Source organism: Leptonychotes weddellii, chromosome 11 (genome assembly GCF_054177405.1).
Source record: "Leptonychotes weddellii isolate Sample4059 chromosome 11, ASM5417740v2, whole genome shotgun sequence".
NCBI lineage: Eukaryota > Metazoa > Chordata > Mammalia > Carnivora > Phocidae > Leptonychotes > Leptonychotes weddellii.
Genome location: NC_138379.1, coordinates 40,055,413 through 40,070,878, shown reverse-complemented (window position 1 = coordinate 40,070,878; position 15,466 = coordinate 40,055,413). Strand labels below are relative to the sequence as shown.

At 36.0% G+C, this 15,466-nt stretch overlaps 1 protein-coding gene across 4 annotated transcripts in view; it reads left to right on the top strand.

Moving 5' to 3' along the window:
• Positions 1-15,466, top strand: part of USP47 (ubiquitin specific peptidase 47) — a 109,934-nt gene that overhangs the window by 82,501 nt on the left and 11,967 nt on the right. For 3 of the 4 annotated variants that reach the window (XM_081798598.1, XM_006747341.3, XM_081798600.1), the window contains 7 exons: positions 71-126; positions 2,214-2,326; positions 3,684-3,788; positions 6,273-6,480; positions 8,580-8,695; positions 10,719-10,838; positions 12,545-13,322. In XM_081798598.1, the coding sequence (XP_081654724.1) occupies positions 71-126; positions 2,214-2,326; positions 3,684-3,788; positions 6,273-6,480; positions 8,580-8,695; positions 10,719-10,838; positions 12,545-13,322 (1,496 nt within the window). The remainder of the gene's footprint in view (positions 1-70; positions 127-2,213; positions 2,327-3,683; positions 3,789-6,272; positions 6,481-8,579; positions 8,696-10,718; positions 10,839-12,544; positions 13,323-15,466) is intronic. The other variant, XM_081798599.1, reaches the window with a different exon arrangement.

The following is a 15,466-nucleotide window of genomic DNA, read 5'->3' as shown; positions in this document are numbered from 1 at the left end:
TTGGTGCTAGGAAATGGAACCTTTACAATCTCCTTTTTGTTGACATTAATCTTTTTTATATTTCTCCTAGCTCCACAAATGCATATATGCTGATATATAGACTGAAGGATCCAGCACGGAATGCAAGTATGTTAGCATGTAGTTATTTGATTTTAATCTGTACTAATTTCTTTTGCAAGTTTTGCAAACCCAGATAACTACTTTTAAATGATAGGATGCTTAAGTTTTTTATGCCGAAAAATTAATTATAAAGACTGTTATGAGATAATACCAAGAGGTAAAAACACTTGGAAAAAAGTTGAAATGTTTTTTAATACACTAAGACAAAATTTACTCTACATAAAAAGATTGGATATTTATTTGCAGTGAGATTGTATTCAGTGATAACCCCCAGACCTGTGTAACGGTCCTAACTCGCCATCTAGATGGCCTAGAGCAATTTATTTAACTTTTCGAAATCTTACTTTCCACATCTGTAAAATGGGGATAATTACAGTATTTTATAGGATTGTAATGAAAAGTTAAATAAGATAACATATTTTTAGCATTTACCATCATGTCTAGCACATAGTAAAAACTCAAATTTAGCTATTATTGCTTTTTTTTATTGTAAGTTTTTGGAGTATTTTTAGTATCTAAATGCTATGACTAGGGACCCTAAATGAAGTAAACTTCTGACTTACCACTCCAGAAATGTTTCTAAGAACTAGAATTAATTATCTTTGCTTATTTGCTTAAAAAGCAAATAAAGTTTTATGATTCTAGTTTGCATCCTTTATTATGTTCTCATTATATTGAGAACCCCCAAAATAATCCTGTATACAAAGCATGCGAGTTTGTCTTTTTTTCTCTTTTTTATTATTAATTTAAAAAATTGCAGTTCCCCTTTTTTCTTAATGCTGACTCTGACTGAAGCAGTATTGCAAATAAGTAGGGGTGTCTGAGTGTACCTATAGATATATACACAACCGATATGTTGCTCACATTCTTTTCATAATGGTTATAATCGTTGTCCTTGATTTCAACATATTTCCTTTGTTTAGCAACTACCATACTGTAAAATCTGTTTTGGATAGTGTACATTTTTGGAAACCCTCATTAATTGTGAATTCAGTTGGTACAAGGCTTAAAACTTTTATCTTTGATAATCCAGAGTCCAGAGTCTGTCATATAGTGGCTGTTCAATAATTTACCATAGAATTAATGGGAGTGAAAGGAAATTGTAACAAGAAGTCATTTCAGAACAGAGATTTCAGAGTAGTCATTCTGACTTTACAGATAAAGGAACGATACCCCAAAGATTAACTTGTCCAAGGTCATAGCTTTCTGGAGGCAGAGCCAGGTTTGTAGTTCGTGTATCCTCTGTGGCACCCAGCATTCCAGATGTTTCCATTAGGGCATTAACTCAGTTTTCCTTTATCTACTCCCTAAACTGTAGTTTTGTGATGAAGCACCAGAGGGCGCTCTGTGTATGATACGGAATATTTTTGCAATTAGAGCTCATTTCTAGAAATAGTGGATTTTGACCTTCCACAGGGATGTGATTTTTATATATATATAAGTTGTTCTCCCTATTTAATGCCTGCTAATCATTGGTTTACTAAATAGTGTCATAATTTCATACTGTCACTTTTAATACTTTGAGTTACATATAAAATTCTGTAAATAGAAGGTAGCTAAAAGATTGCTTTGAGAACAAAGGAAAGATGAGTGTATTAGTGGGTAATAATAAGTAGTAGCACCAACAGCATTTATTACATTTTATTATATCCCAGGTAATTACTCTGTGGGGAAGCGCTGCTAATAAGCTGAAGAAATTGAGGCCTGGACAAGTAAACTTGCCCTGGGTCACATGGTTTGATGGTGATAGCACAGTTTGAAATCAGAAATGATTTTATTTCCAAGTTTCAGAGAGGCTTTTTAATTCTAGAAGTCTTAATCTACATATTAGAGTTTTCCTGGAGCCAAGAGATATTATGGATTAAATATATGGCTTTTTAAAATCTGAGGCCTAACCATATGCCATTATCAACTACCTCTTCACCCTTGTCTGGAAGAAGTTGATGTTCCAAGTTGAGAGAGTGATGTAATTGAGATACATTTTGACAAGAGCTGTTGTAGAAGTATATACTATGGGCACATAATGGAACAAAATTAAGTAAAGGAAGATCAATTTCCAATGACTCTGTCTTACCCTGTTTTTATTACAATAGAATTTCTAGAAGTAGATGAATATCCAGAACATATTAAAAACTTGGTACAGAGAGAAAGAGAATTGGAAGAACAAGAAAAAAGGCAACGAGAAATTGAGCGCAACACATGCAAGGTTAGATTTCATAATTGTACTTTTAATTAAAAAGTGCTATTGAAGTTTGCTTGACTGCAGTTCTCATAACGTACTCATTGGGTTGATTCTGTAGATAGTTAATGCTATCATGATCGTTAAGCAATGTAACCAACTATATTACTGAGGGAAGATAGGGTTTTATTTTATGCATTAAAAAACACTAACGGGCGCCTGGGTGGCTCAGTCGTTAAGCATCTGCCTTCGGCTCAGGTCACGATCCCAGGGTCCTGGGATCGAGTCCCATATCGGGCTTCCCGCTCTGCAGGAAGCCTGCTTCTCCCTCTCCCACTCCCCCTGCTTGTGTTCCTGCTCTTGCTATGTCTCTCTCTGTTAAATAAATAAAATCTTTAAAAAAAAAAACACTAACATGTAGTGATAATACTCCGTGCTGGTAAGTTTACAGTGATATGAACATTGTCCATTTTGCTACAAGAATAATAAACTGGTAAAGACCTTATTGCATAGAAATTGAGTAGAATTTATCAAGAGCCTTAAGCAAATTTATGTATTTTTATATAATTCTCTTAAGGAAATACCTAGAGATAACCACACATGCTATAAAAATTTTGATCACAAGGACATTCATGGTATTTTCCAAACTAGAAAAAAATTTGAAACAACCTGAATGTATATCAGTAGGAGAATGATTATTTAAATTGTGATACATGCTTATCAAGAAATGTACAGTTGTTAAAATTAATGTTTTTGAATTCTTTTTTTTTATGAGACATAGTCACTATCAGTTACTGAGAAAAATAGACACGGGAGAGAATGATCTCAGTTATGTTTTTTTTAAAAAATTACAATATTTGGGGCACCTGGGTGGCTCAATCAGTTAAGCGTCTGCCTTTGGCTTAGGTCATGATCCCAGAGTTCCGGGAACGAGCCCCATATCAGGCTCCCTGCTCAGTGGGGTGTCTGCTTCTCCCTCTCCCTCTGCTCCTCCCCCTGCTCCTTCTCTGTCTCTCTCTCTTTCTTTCTCGCTCACTCTCAAATAAAATCTTTAAAAAAATTTACAATATTTTGTGGTGCCTGGGTGGCTCAGTCTGTTGAGCCGACTCTTGATTTCAGCTCAGGTTCTGATTCAGGGTCGTGGGATCAAGCTCCATGTCGGGCTCTCAGCTGGGAGTCTGCTGGAGGCGCTCTCTCTCCCTCTGTCCCTCCCCTGCTTGCTCTCTCTTTCTCCTGCTTACTTTCTCTCTCACCCTCTGACTCTCTCTAAAATAAATCTTTTAAAAATTGCAGTATTTTGACTATTAGGAAAAAAATGCTGTCTACAAAAGAATTATGTTTTGATTCATGACCTGCTGAGGTGATGATATTTTACATTTTCTAGATAAAATTATTCTGTTTGCATCCTGTGAAACAAGTAATGATGGAAAATAAATTGGAGGTTCATAAGGATAAGACATTAAAGGAAGCAGTAGAAATGGCTTATAAGGTACGTTTAATTGCACTGTTGGACAATATCAATATCTCAGGTAACAGTATTAACATCTCTTTCAAAATTGTGATTAGAGTCAGTAGTAATACAAGCACTTGCAGTCATGTTGATAGCCCATTTACAACATCTGTCTCTCTTAAGGGTGTAGTTTACACCTCTCCTATGGAACATACTCAGTTGAGTTTGAGAAATTGCTCATTCTGAAAGCCAGTTCAGTTTTGTAGAACAAGAATTAGAATTAGAAACAAAAGGGGCGCTTGGGTGGCTCCAGTCGTTAATCGTCTGTCTTCGGTTCAGGTCATGATCCCAGGGTCCTGTGATCGAGCCCCGTGTCGGGCTCCCTGCTCCGCGGGAAGCCTGCTTCTCCCTCTCCCACTCCACCCGCTTGTGTTCCCTCTCTCACTGTCTCTCTCTCTCTGTCAAAATGAACAAATAAAATCTTAAAAAAAAAAAAATTAGAAACAAAAATATTTGTTCTTTTCATTTATTTAGCAGATATGTATTGAGAGCCTTCCTCAATTTGCAAATATGTTATTGTTTAGATGCTATAAAGTAAATCAGTAATATGTTGAGATTATTTCTCCTGAGATGTTAACCATGAGAAGGAGACAGCTATGCAGAAAGTTGGGGGAGAATATTTTAGTAGAGATGACAACATATATAAAAACTGAGATGAAGACATGGCTGGCATGATCAGAAAACTGACAAAAGGGACATTGTGTTCAGATTGTCTTGAATGAGAATAGAGTAGCATAGGGGCACCCGGGTGGCTCAGTTGTTAAGTGTCTGCCTTCGGCTCAGGTCATGATCCCAGGGTCCTGGGATCGAGCCCTGCATCGGGCTCCCTGCTTGGCGGGAAGCCTGCTTTTAAACCCTCTCCCACTCCCCCTGCTTGTGTTCCCTCTCTCGCTGTCTCTCTGTCAAATAAATAAAATCTTAAAAAAAAAAAAGAGAGAGAGAATAGAGTAGCATAAAATAAAATTAGAGACTTTGAGTAGAAGTTTGCAATTCTGAGAATAATGGAAAGTTATTAGTGGGTTTTGAAAGGCAAATTGAAAAGGGAAGCATTCTTTAATCAGATTGTTCTAAATGTCATCTGTAACACTTGACAAAATATTTTTGCCCTTTCCATGTAAATATTAATATCATTGAACTGAACTTAAAGTCATTAGAGAAAAAATTGCATCCTGCGTCATTTCATTTATAATTTTTATATAGAACCAGTGAGAGAACTAAAAATGGCTGACGTTTCTCAAAGTGTGATCTATATTTGATTGTGTGACTATTCTAATTAATGCCACTGGTCCTCACTAAACCATAAGTACTTAAAAAGGCAAAGAGTGTTCTGGTGTGGCTCATAATCACATTTCCTGTACTTTACCTGGTATGCAGGAGAATCAAATTTGGATGGGTATGTGGATGAATAAATGAATGACCAAACAGTAAAATGGATGGATGGTTCTGGATTTACCTCACTAAAAGTAAAAATCCTTTAAACACAGTGGTGGACTCCAAGCATCATCTTTGCAAACAATAGTGAAACCAAATGAGACTAAAATGGAGAAAACATCTTACCTAAATAGTTGTACAGTTAGTGATAGCCGTAATGGTAGTTTATATTCCATCAGTTTTTAATGCAGGAAGGAAAAAAAAATGTCTTAAAAACAAAGTAAAAGTTCATAAATACAAAAAATCAGACAAGGAGAAGAGAGAAATAAATCAGTCTTATGTACCAGAAAGAGAGCTCTGTCTTTGGGGAGAGCTGGGGGGCAAGTAGAGGTCAGGTTTACTGTTTTTCTTGAAAGTCATAATCACAAACTTTAAATAAGTATGAAGTACTTTGAAGTAATCCTGTGTGTCTCCAGGCAGTTCATTTTTCACTTAAGAGATGTTGCATCCCGAGTATGCCATCTTCCGGTGACGTGAGCTAGAGGGAAGTTTATGACCGAAATTCCTATGCCCTGAGCTGTAGGTACTCTGGAGGCTCATCTGGGAAGGGAGCTAGCTGCAGGGTGGCGCATGGGAGACACCCAAGCTGTGGTCTGTGTGGTGACTCCGCGAGGCTTGCTGTCCCCTGTGCTTGTGAGTCACCAGTTCTTCTCCAGACCGAATTCATAAACAGAAGGCACATCTTCTCACTGGTCATTCTCCCTGGTGTTCCACTTAGTGATTATAGAGCACAGCTTATAAGACATTGATTTTGAGTCCATCTAAAGTTTAGAGTGTTAACTTTCTTTAAAAGCAGAATTGTCTTTAAAATTTGTTGGTGCATAAATTGTATGATTTGGGGATAATGAAATAATGGTTATTTAAAAGTAGCATTGAAGTTACGCCTTTAACTTTGATGTCTTTGAGCTCTGATGCAAATCATAAATATATGGATTTTATTGTTTGTTAGGACATATGGGTAGTGCAGTTACACATCAGACTAAAATACCACATATATTTTTTTCTTTTTTCTTGGGCGTCATTTTCGTTTAGATGATGGATTTAGAAGAGGTCATACCCATGGATTGCTGTCGCCTTGTTAAATACGATGAGTTTCATGATTATCTTGAACGATCGTATGAAGGAGAAGAAGATACACCAATGGGACTTCTACTAGGAGGAGTCAAGTCAACATATATGTTTGATCTGCTGTTGGAGACGAGAAAGCCTGATCAAGTTTTCCAGTCTTATAAACCTGGAGGTAAAGAATTTTATGGTATTTTGAGTTGTACAGAACTTAAAATTTTCATGAGAAGGTTTTTTGTTAATAGAAATGAATTTAATTTTAAATTTTTGTATATTCTCAAGATGCAGCATAGTTTTGATAGGTTAAGAAGTAGTCAGCAACAAGCTTGTGATTAAATTCTAGATTACTTTCAAAGAGCTATACACAAAATTTTTTAAAAATTGGTTTTTTTAGCTTGTAGTTTTCAGTGGGATTTTTCTTTCAGTACTGAATCATCCTCCTTTCTCTCCTCCTGTTCCCTGCTCCCTCTACTTAGAGAGGAGACCCTGGTCCAAAAAAAAAATATTCCCATAAAGTCTCAGAAGTAGAGTGTATTTTTCAGAGTCTCCTTGAAGAGGTGGTTTCATAAGCCGTCACTGCCAACACTTTTTCTTCATCCTCTCCATTTCTACAGATCCCAGGGACTTTAGCTTTTTCTGTTTTCATTAAATCCATCACATTCCTCAATATCTTGGGAGTTTCTTTCTTTGTTTGAGACTGATCTGGAAAGCAAAATACCATGCCCCACCTGTACCCAGGGTGGTCCCTAAAGACAGTTAATGTCCAAAGTCTTCTAGTAATCACTATATGTAAACTGTAACAAATAGGGGACAGTCAAAATGTTTAAATAATCTTGGAGAATTCTTACTGTTGTTGTGACCCTAAATCCCTTGCGTCGGTTGTTAATCGGAATTCAGACTTACGTTTTCTACTTTTATTCCTAAAAATTTAACTTACAAAACCTTCTTCTACTCTTCCAAATTCTTTTCCTCTGTGGATCCTATATACCTCTCTATTTATTTATTTATTTATTTTTAATCAAGGCTCCTCTATTCAAAGTAGATTAAGTATTGCATTCTTTAAAGGGCTCCATCAGTCAGACTCTGCTCTATTTGTAAAGAGTTCCTTTGGAGTATTTCCTTGCAGATTATTTTTGGGCTAGATAGCAAAAATTATGATTAAAGTGTAACATGAGTCAAGAATAAAACCACTTTTTAACAAGAAAACTCTAAATGTGAGTGTGGATTGTAAAACTTAACAGATAAAGTACTCTTTGTTCAGGGGCGCCTGGGTGGCTCAGTTGGTTAAGCGGCTGCTTTCGGCTCAGGTCATGATCCTGGAGTCCCGGGATCGAGTCCCGCATCGGGCTCCCTGCTCGGCAGGGAGTCTGGTTCTCCCTCTGACCCTCCTCCCTCTCATGCTCTCTGTCTCTCATTCTCTCTCTCTCTCAAATAAAAAAAAATAAAAAAAAAATCTTTAAAAAAAAAAGTACTCTTTGTTCATTAATAATTTTAGCAGAATATTTTGTCAGATTTAGATTAGCAACTTAGGGCAAAAACTGAGGATTTATGTATACTTCATAAAAGAAATTAAAACAGGGCAGAGAATAACTAATCGTAGTGTTCGAAGATCATTTGCTTTTCTAGTGACTAAAAGTTTAGTTATATATAATTTGAAAACAGAAGAGGAGGACATAGGGTTAAATTATAATATGAAGAATTTAAGTGAAGAAAAAACAAACCTTGTAAACCAAAGCAGGAGAATTTTCTGTAGGATGTAGAGAATATTTTGAAGAGAGGAAGTGTTTGGTTATGAACAAGGTCTTGAGTGATAAAATGAAGTAGGGCTGCTGTGTCCCCTTTAGAATTTGCTTTGCATTCTCTAGTTATTTATATTTATTTAGTGTTGTGGTTTGGGTCTGTATTTTGGAACTTTGGATATTTTTAACATGCTTGATAAATTTGACAATGTGTTACGTTTTATAAGGAAACAAAGCGTGTATTTTAAAAAAATCATATTTTGACTGTTGTCATTGTTTTAAAGAGATGTACAAGAACGTTTTCATTAGCTTCATTTCCATTTCTTTGTAGATGTTTGTAATGTGATAAATTGTGAAAGAGAAGTTATGACTTGTATTATATACAGTGTATAATATTGTATGTTTATCATCTTAATAATTAGAAAAATGTTATCTTTGCCATCTATTGGAAACACATGAAAAGTGCAGTGCTCATGTGAAATATATTCTTAAAAATAACCTCCAGTTATGTTTTTATGTTTTTCAAATGGGACAGAAGTGATGGTGAAAGTTCACGTTGTTGATCTTAAGGCAGAATCTGTAGCTGCTCCTGTCACAGTTCGTGCTTACTTAAATCAAACAGTCACAGAGTTCAAACAACTTATTTCAAAGGTAAGTTTTAAAATTGGTCAGTGAGTATTTTTGAGTGCCTGCTCCATATAAAGCATTATGTGTTAGTTACGAGTAAGGTATAGAAACTAGTATTTCCTGGCAGGAGGTAAGTATATTTAGAAGAGAAGGACACTTTGAGTGGAAGACACCAATTGACCAAAGTAGGGAGGTCAGGAAGGGTGAGGCGAGTGCACACAGCAACAGCACATGTGTTTGGCTGGATCTCTGTCAAGTACCTGCCTAGAAATAGAAAGTAGTTTATTTCATGGAGGGTCTTTAAGTAGTAAACACAAAAGGATGGGCTCTACTTGATGTAGGCAATAGGAAGTAGGATATTTGTTTGTTTTCCTAAGAACAGCAGTGGTATGTTGAGAGCTGTGCTGTAGAATGGTTAAGTCTGGTGACACTAGACTAGTGTTCCACACGGATGGAGGGGGAGACAGGAATGTAGATGGGGAGGCTGTTGAAATAACGCAGGTGATGGCATAGGACCAGAAATGAGAGGTGTAGATTGTTACAATGATTCTATAAATAGAATCTGCCAGACTTGTGATTGGTTGGAGTAAGGCAGGAAGGAGCACAGATGACCTGAGGAGTTGCAAACTTGGGTAACCACAGAGGTGTAGTGATCTAGTGATAGAAATAGAAGAGCAGGGTGGGGGAGCAGATTTGACAGGGAAGGTGATGAATTAAATGTTGACCACATTCAGTGAGTTAGTGATAAAGAACAAACTCATTCAGAATTTTTGAGCTGGAAAAGTTTGATGAAAACATTCAAATTTCCTTGGACAAAAAGCTGGTCCACTCCAAATAAAACTGTTATACCATACTCTGTAGAACATTGAGCACACAAACATAGGTAAAATTGTTCAGGGTTCTTAAGCCCTAGGTTCAGATGCCTTGGTGTAGTGGAAATTGTTCAGTAATAGCAAAGCAAGAAGTTGATCTACTTTCCAGTCATTCATCTTAAGGCAGTATTGGCTTTTATCTCATCTGGGGTCTTTTAATGCCTACTTTAACAGGGTTGTTGTGAATGTTAATGGAATAAATAAATGCTTTGTGGGGGAAAAAATTGTTAAGTATTACATAAAAGTTGGGTTTTCTTACTACATTAACAAAGCAACAACTTCTAACACTTCTGCCTGAGTAATAACTGGAGGAGACAAATCATGTTTTGGAGTTATATTTTACAATTAAATTGCTCATAAAAGGACTGCATTAGTGTACTTGCTCTGTATTACAGTTTAATCTAGAGTATGAACACTGAGGTAGAATACAAAAGAAACACATGATGTTCCTTTCCCTGAAAAAACTAGTAATTTTGTTGGGGAAAAATATGTCTGTAGAGAATAAAGGCAGTTACAAAATATTTTGCCAAGAAATGCAGTGGTTAAAGTATAACTAGACTGCCTAAGAATTAGTTATCATTAGTTGTATTGAAAACAAATCATATTTTTTAAAACGCAAATTTTTTTGTTCATTTCTTGTGAAATTCCTATAATGACACCTCAAATTAAGGATGTGTAATTTTAGAATAACTTTAAATTTTACTTATTAATTAATATCATTTTACATAGAAGAAGAATGATTTAGAAAAGTATTAACAACTGTTCACAGAATACAAAATAACCCATCAAAAGTTCAGAAGTTAAACAGGTATTGGTTTGACATCCACTCTCAAAGAGTCAGTTATTCTGTTTCGTTGGAACCAGATCACCTCATTTACTTTGCAAGTATGAGAGGAATAGAAGTTTTAGTAAAAAATCGTTACCTTAAAAATAGTTTCAGAGCATACATTTGTTAAGTGATACTTTGTTCACCTAATTTAGAACATAATTAATGGATAAGACTAAAATTTTTCCACAGATCCCTAAAAATTTTGTAAACCTCTACAAAAATTATTTTCTCTGAATTTTTTCTGCTGTTTTTAAGAAGAACTCAGCAGTGTCTCATTGTCCACATTTCCAAGTCAAGAAGAATTATCCTTGCGAGTCCTTTTTTTATCAAATCATTTCCGTTATAGGCCATCCACTTACCTGCTGAAACAATGCGGATAGTGCTGGAACGCTGCTACAATGACCTCCGCCTTCTCACTGTGCCCAGTAAGACCCTGAAAGCTGAAGGGTTTTTTAGAAGTAACAAGGTACGTCTTTTAATTGTTCATTACTATTTTCTATGCTGGTTACAGTAAATTAAGTTTTATATTTTAAGGCTGGCCTCTAGAGCTCTCCACCATTTGTCTTTAATTTACCTTGTGAATTCTCCCATTCTCTCAATAATTATCTTCCTTTGTAATCGGTCAGATCAGGCTTCTTTCGGTCCTTCTCAGTCAGTCCTGCTGGTTCTCCTTTATGTCTTGTTCACCTGCAGTGTTCTTCCCCCTCTCCCTACATTTATTTTTCAAGCCCCAGATTAGTCCTGCCTCTGGTGAAGCCTTATGACTGTTTCTATCCACAACAGTCATGTCCTCTGAATTCTTGAATTATGATTCTGTGAATTATGTTATGTTCATTATTGAGCTTCTCCCATAAAGCAGTACTTCATGGTGAAAGTCAAAGACATGCCTACTCTAGAGAAGGTTGTCATTTTGGGTTCACCCAACATGATTCCCTTTCTCTACTTAGTTATCTCTGATAGAAAAGAGAAAGCTCTCATTAATCTGTTTGTTTCACCTCTTGATACCATTATGTGTTCTATCATTCATTTATCATTTTTCCTGTGTGTTTATTCCTAATGCCATCAGTTTACTCTAGATAAATTGTATCCAGAATTTTCCTTGTTTGCCATGTTTTATTTATTGCCTTTTCCAGTCTCATTCATCTTAATGCAGTCTCGAGTCTTTTATCTCATTTAACCTTTTTTGGTGTTGTCATATTAATCCCAATGTGTAATTTTTATTCACCTCTGTTTTCTTTGGATACTTTTGCACAGTGCTTGTGTGTGTGTCATTAAAATCTCTAATGCATCCTAATGCCGTTGTAGGGTGAAAAGTGGGAGGGATCACACTTTATTTTTTTCTTTAAATGGTCAGCTAATAGTCCTGATTGTAACATTTATTGAAAGTTATCAGCTCTCGTTTGATTTATATTTAACCACCTACTTCCCTCAGATTATTTGAAAAACATCCCCAGATGAAATATTATTTCATCTATAAATAATCTGAATATATATCTCTAAAAGGTGAGAACTTTTTTAAAAAAATAACTATAATTATATTATTACATCTAGAAAATTAAGAGATGCTTTAATATCAACTGATATCTAGTCAGTATTCACATTTCCCTGATTATCTTGTAAAATTTTTTTCTGATAAGATTTGTTTGTTCAAATAGGATCCAAATAAAGTCCATGATATACCTCTCAAGTTTATTTTAATCTAAAGCTCCCCCATGTGTGTTTATTTCCTTGCCATTTATTTGCTCTAGAATCAAGTCATTTGTCCATTGGATTTTTTTTCTATAATCTGGATTTTGGTATTGCATTCCCAACATGTCTTTATACATGTTCCTCTATCTGTATTCGTGCTAAACTCGTTTTCCTAATGGGCAAGATAATGGAGTACAAAAACATTCTGAAAATGGGCAACCCAGTAAACAAGATATCTGTGTATGCGTGTGTGCATCTGTGTGTCCCTTCTGTCTTAGCAGTTTTATGGCTAATTACAAAGACATATGAACATAATATTAATTTTATTTAGTCTCCAAAAACAGTACACATTCCCTTTAGAAATGTTATTATCCCAAATTTTACAACTTATTATGCACTTTCTTGTATTGAGGTGATATGATGAACGAGAATGAATGTCACTAAAATTAATGATGTAATGTAACTCTTTGGCTTACTATGTAGGTGTTTGTTGAAAGTTCTGAGACTTTGGATTACCAGATGGCCTTTACAGACTCTCATTTGTGGAAACTCCTGGATCGTCATGCAAATACGATCAGATTATTTGTTTTGTTACCTGAACAGTCCCCAGGATCTTACTCCAAAAGGACAGCAGGCCAGAAAGCTGGGGGCGATTCTGGTAATGTGGATGATGACTGTGAAAGAGTTAAAGGACCTGTGGGGAGCCTGAAGTCTGTGGAAGCTATTCTAGAAGAAAGCACTGAAAAACTCAAAAGCTTGTCACTACAGCAGCAGCAAGATGGTGATAATGGGGACAGCAGCAAAAGTACTGAGACAAGTGACTTTGAAAACATAGAATCGCCTCTCAATGAGAGGGACTCTTCAGCATCAGTGGACAATAGAGAACTTGAACAGCACATTCAGACTTCTGATCCTGAAAATTTTCAGTCTGAAGAACGGTCAGACTCAGATGTGAATAATGACAGGAGTACAAGTTCAGTGGACAGTGACATTCTTAGCTCCAGTCATAGCAGTGACACTTTGTGCAATGCAGATAATGCTCAGATTCCTTTGGCTAATGGACTTGACTCTCATAGCATCACAAGTAGTAGAAGAACTAAAGCAAATGAAGGGAAAAAAGAGACATGGGATACAGCAGAAGAAGACTCTGGAACTGATAGTGAATACGATGAGAGTGGCAAGAGCAGGGGAGAAATACAGTACATGTATTTCAAAGCAGAACCCTATGCTGCAGACGAAGGTTCTGGGGAAGGACATAAATGTATGTACTTAGAAAGAAAAAGGCTCCTTGAAACAGCACCATTTGTTTTCTGTTTATTTAAATTTTTAGTTAAGAAAAGAATCAGCTAAGAGTTAGGTACTTTGTTCTAAGACCACCCGTAACTTCCTAGATTGTAAGAATGTCTTCTGTTGTGTTTGCTTTCATTTTCGGTGCAGTTGTAGTAGCAAGTGTTCTTGGACCTCTGCAACACATCAGACCTGTGACAGCAGTGATATCACAGCTTTGGGGAAGATAAGTGAAAAAGAGAAAAGAATTAAGAATTTTGTAAAGGAAAGAATTATGATAAAAGTACTAAGTAAAAAAATTAAGGAATAGCTTAAAAAGTAAATAATATACCAAAAAGAAAGGGCTAGACAAGAAAATTTGATATTTACTGCCCAGGACAATTGTTTATTTGTGCATCCCCTCTCTTTTCTTTATCCCACAATGCAGAGAACTCCCTCCCCACCCCCCTTAAATAGTCCATAATTAACTGGGAAAGTCAAAAAAGCGAAACGGGCTTTTTTTTTTAGTTGATACTATGAAAAAAAAATTGATACTATGAAGTAAGCTCCAGGCAAAGTATAAACTAGAAATTCTCAATTGCATAATCACAAAAAGATTGAAGAGATCTGTCAGTTCGGGCCTTTGGGATAAGCAACAACAACAAAAACACACCAATATTAAAATAAAACAACTTTTTTGGGCGCCTGGGTGGCTCAGTTGGTTAAGCGACTGCCTTCGGCTCAGGTCATGATCCTGGAGTCCCGGGATCGAGTCCCGCATTGGGCTCCCTGCTCGGCAGGGAGTCTGCTTCTCCCTCTGACCCTCCTCCCTCTCATGTTCTCTGTCTCTCATTCTCTCTCTCTCAAAAAAAAAAAAAAAAAAAATCTTAAAAAAATTTAAAAAAATAAAACAACTTTTTATAAAACATCAGACTAAAAACAGGCCAGAGAATTAGCAGGACAACCAGGTTCAATATACAAAATTTTCTTCAGGTTTATAAGGGATAGCTCAAAAACCTAAATACTTTGCATTAGTCTTTAACAATGCAAATATTAATACTACCCCTTATATTTTTATATCTTAGTTTTCAAAACACTTGTTTGTTCTCACTTGAAGCTTTTCTGAGATTAATAAAGCAAATATTGATATTCTCATTTGACTGATAAGAAAACTGAAGCTCATAAAGGATGAATGACTTGCCCAAAAGTACATGTATAGCTAGTAAGTAGTGGAACCATTACTAGAATTTAAGTCTGAATTGAATGCCTTTGCTCCGTTACCTTTGTAATAGTGGGGAGGGAGTCCCACTCTTTATCCCTCCGTTGATCCACCCACCCAATTAATATTCCTGGATCCATTCAAGATGCCAGGCCCTACGTAGATTTTAGAAGTAGAGATGACAAAGATGCGGCCTTATGTTTCATCTGGTGGGAGAAGACACAAACAACCAGTATAAAAGTTAAGTGCTATGATGCTTATAGTCTCAAATTTAGTCTTTTAAAAGTGGTAGAAATTATGGAATCAGTGTAAAAATACATAAATTTGTGTTTTTAACTAGTTCCAAATAACACTGAAACCATGTGACATCCATATGCATATCTTGCAGAAACCTCAAGTGGGAAAATACGGATTGGTGAGCCACAGTGGAGACAGAAACTCTATACTAATGCTTTAACTTCCTATGGAGTTTTTACTTCATAAGGCTCAGTAACTTACTTTATTTCATTTAGTTCTCAACAACTGTGTGAAATTGATGTTGTTAGACACTTTTCACTGATGAAGAAACTGGTTGCAACTGGCTAAAATAATTTGCCAGAGGTCACACAGCTAGTGGGTCACATTGCTGGGATCAAACTCATATATTCTGATTATAAGCCTGGTATGTATTTCTCTATTTCTTAACTGCTACCACTCACTGTCCCTTACTTTCCTCACATCATAGTAAAGGAAAAATAGCTAGTAGCTATGGTTACTTGCTTTCTTACCATCCTCAACCCTTCTAGGGCACTGGAAAAATTAAAAGTAGCTCCTCTTAGGAAGAGGTTAGAAATTTCTTTTAAGTGGTTTGTTTTGTAATGATGTGCTGGATATTTGACTGCATGAGAGTCTCAACCTTAAGAATTTAATGGGAATACTTA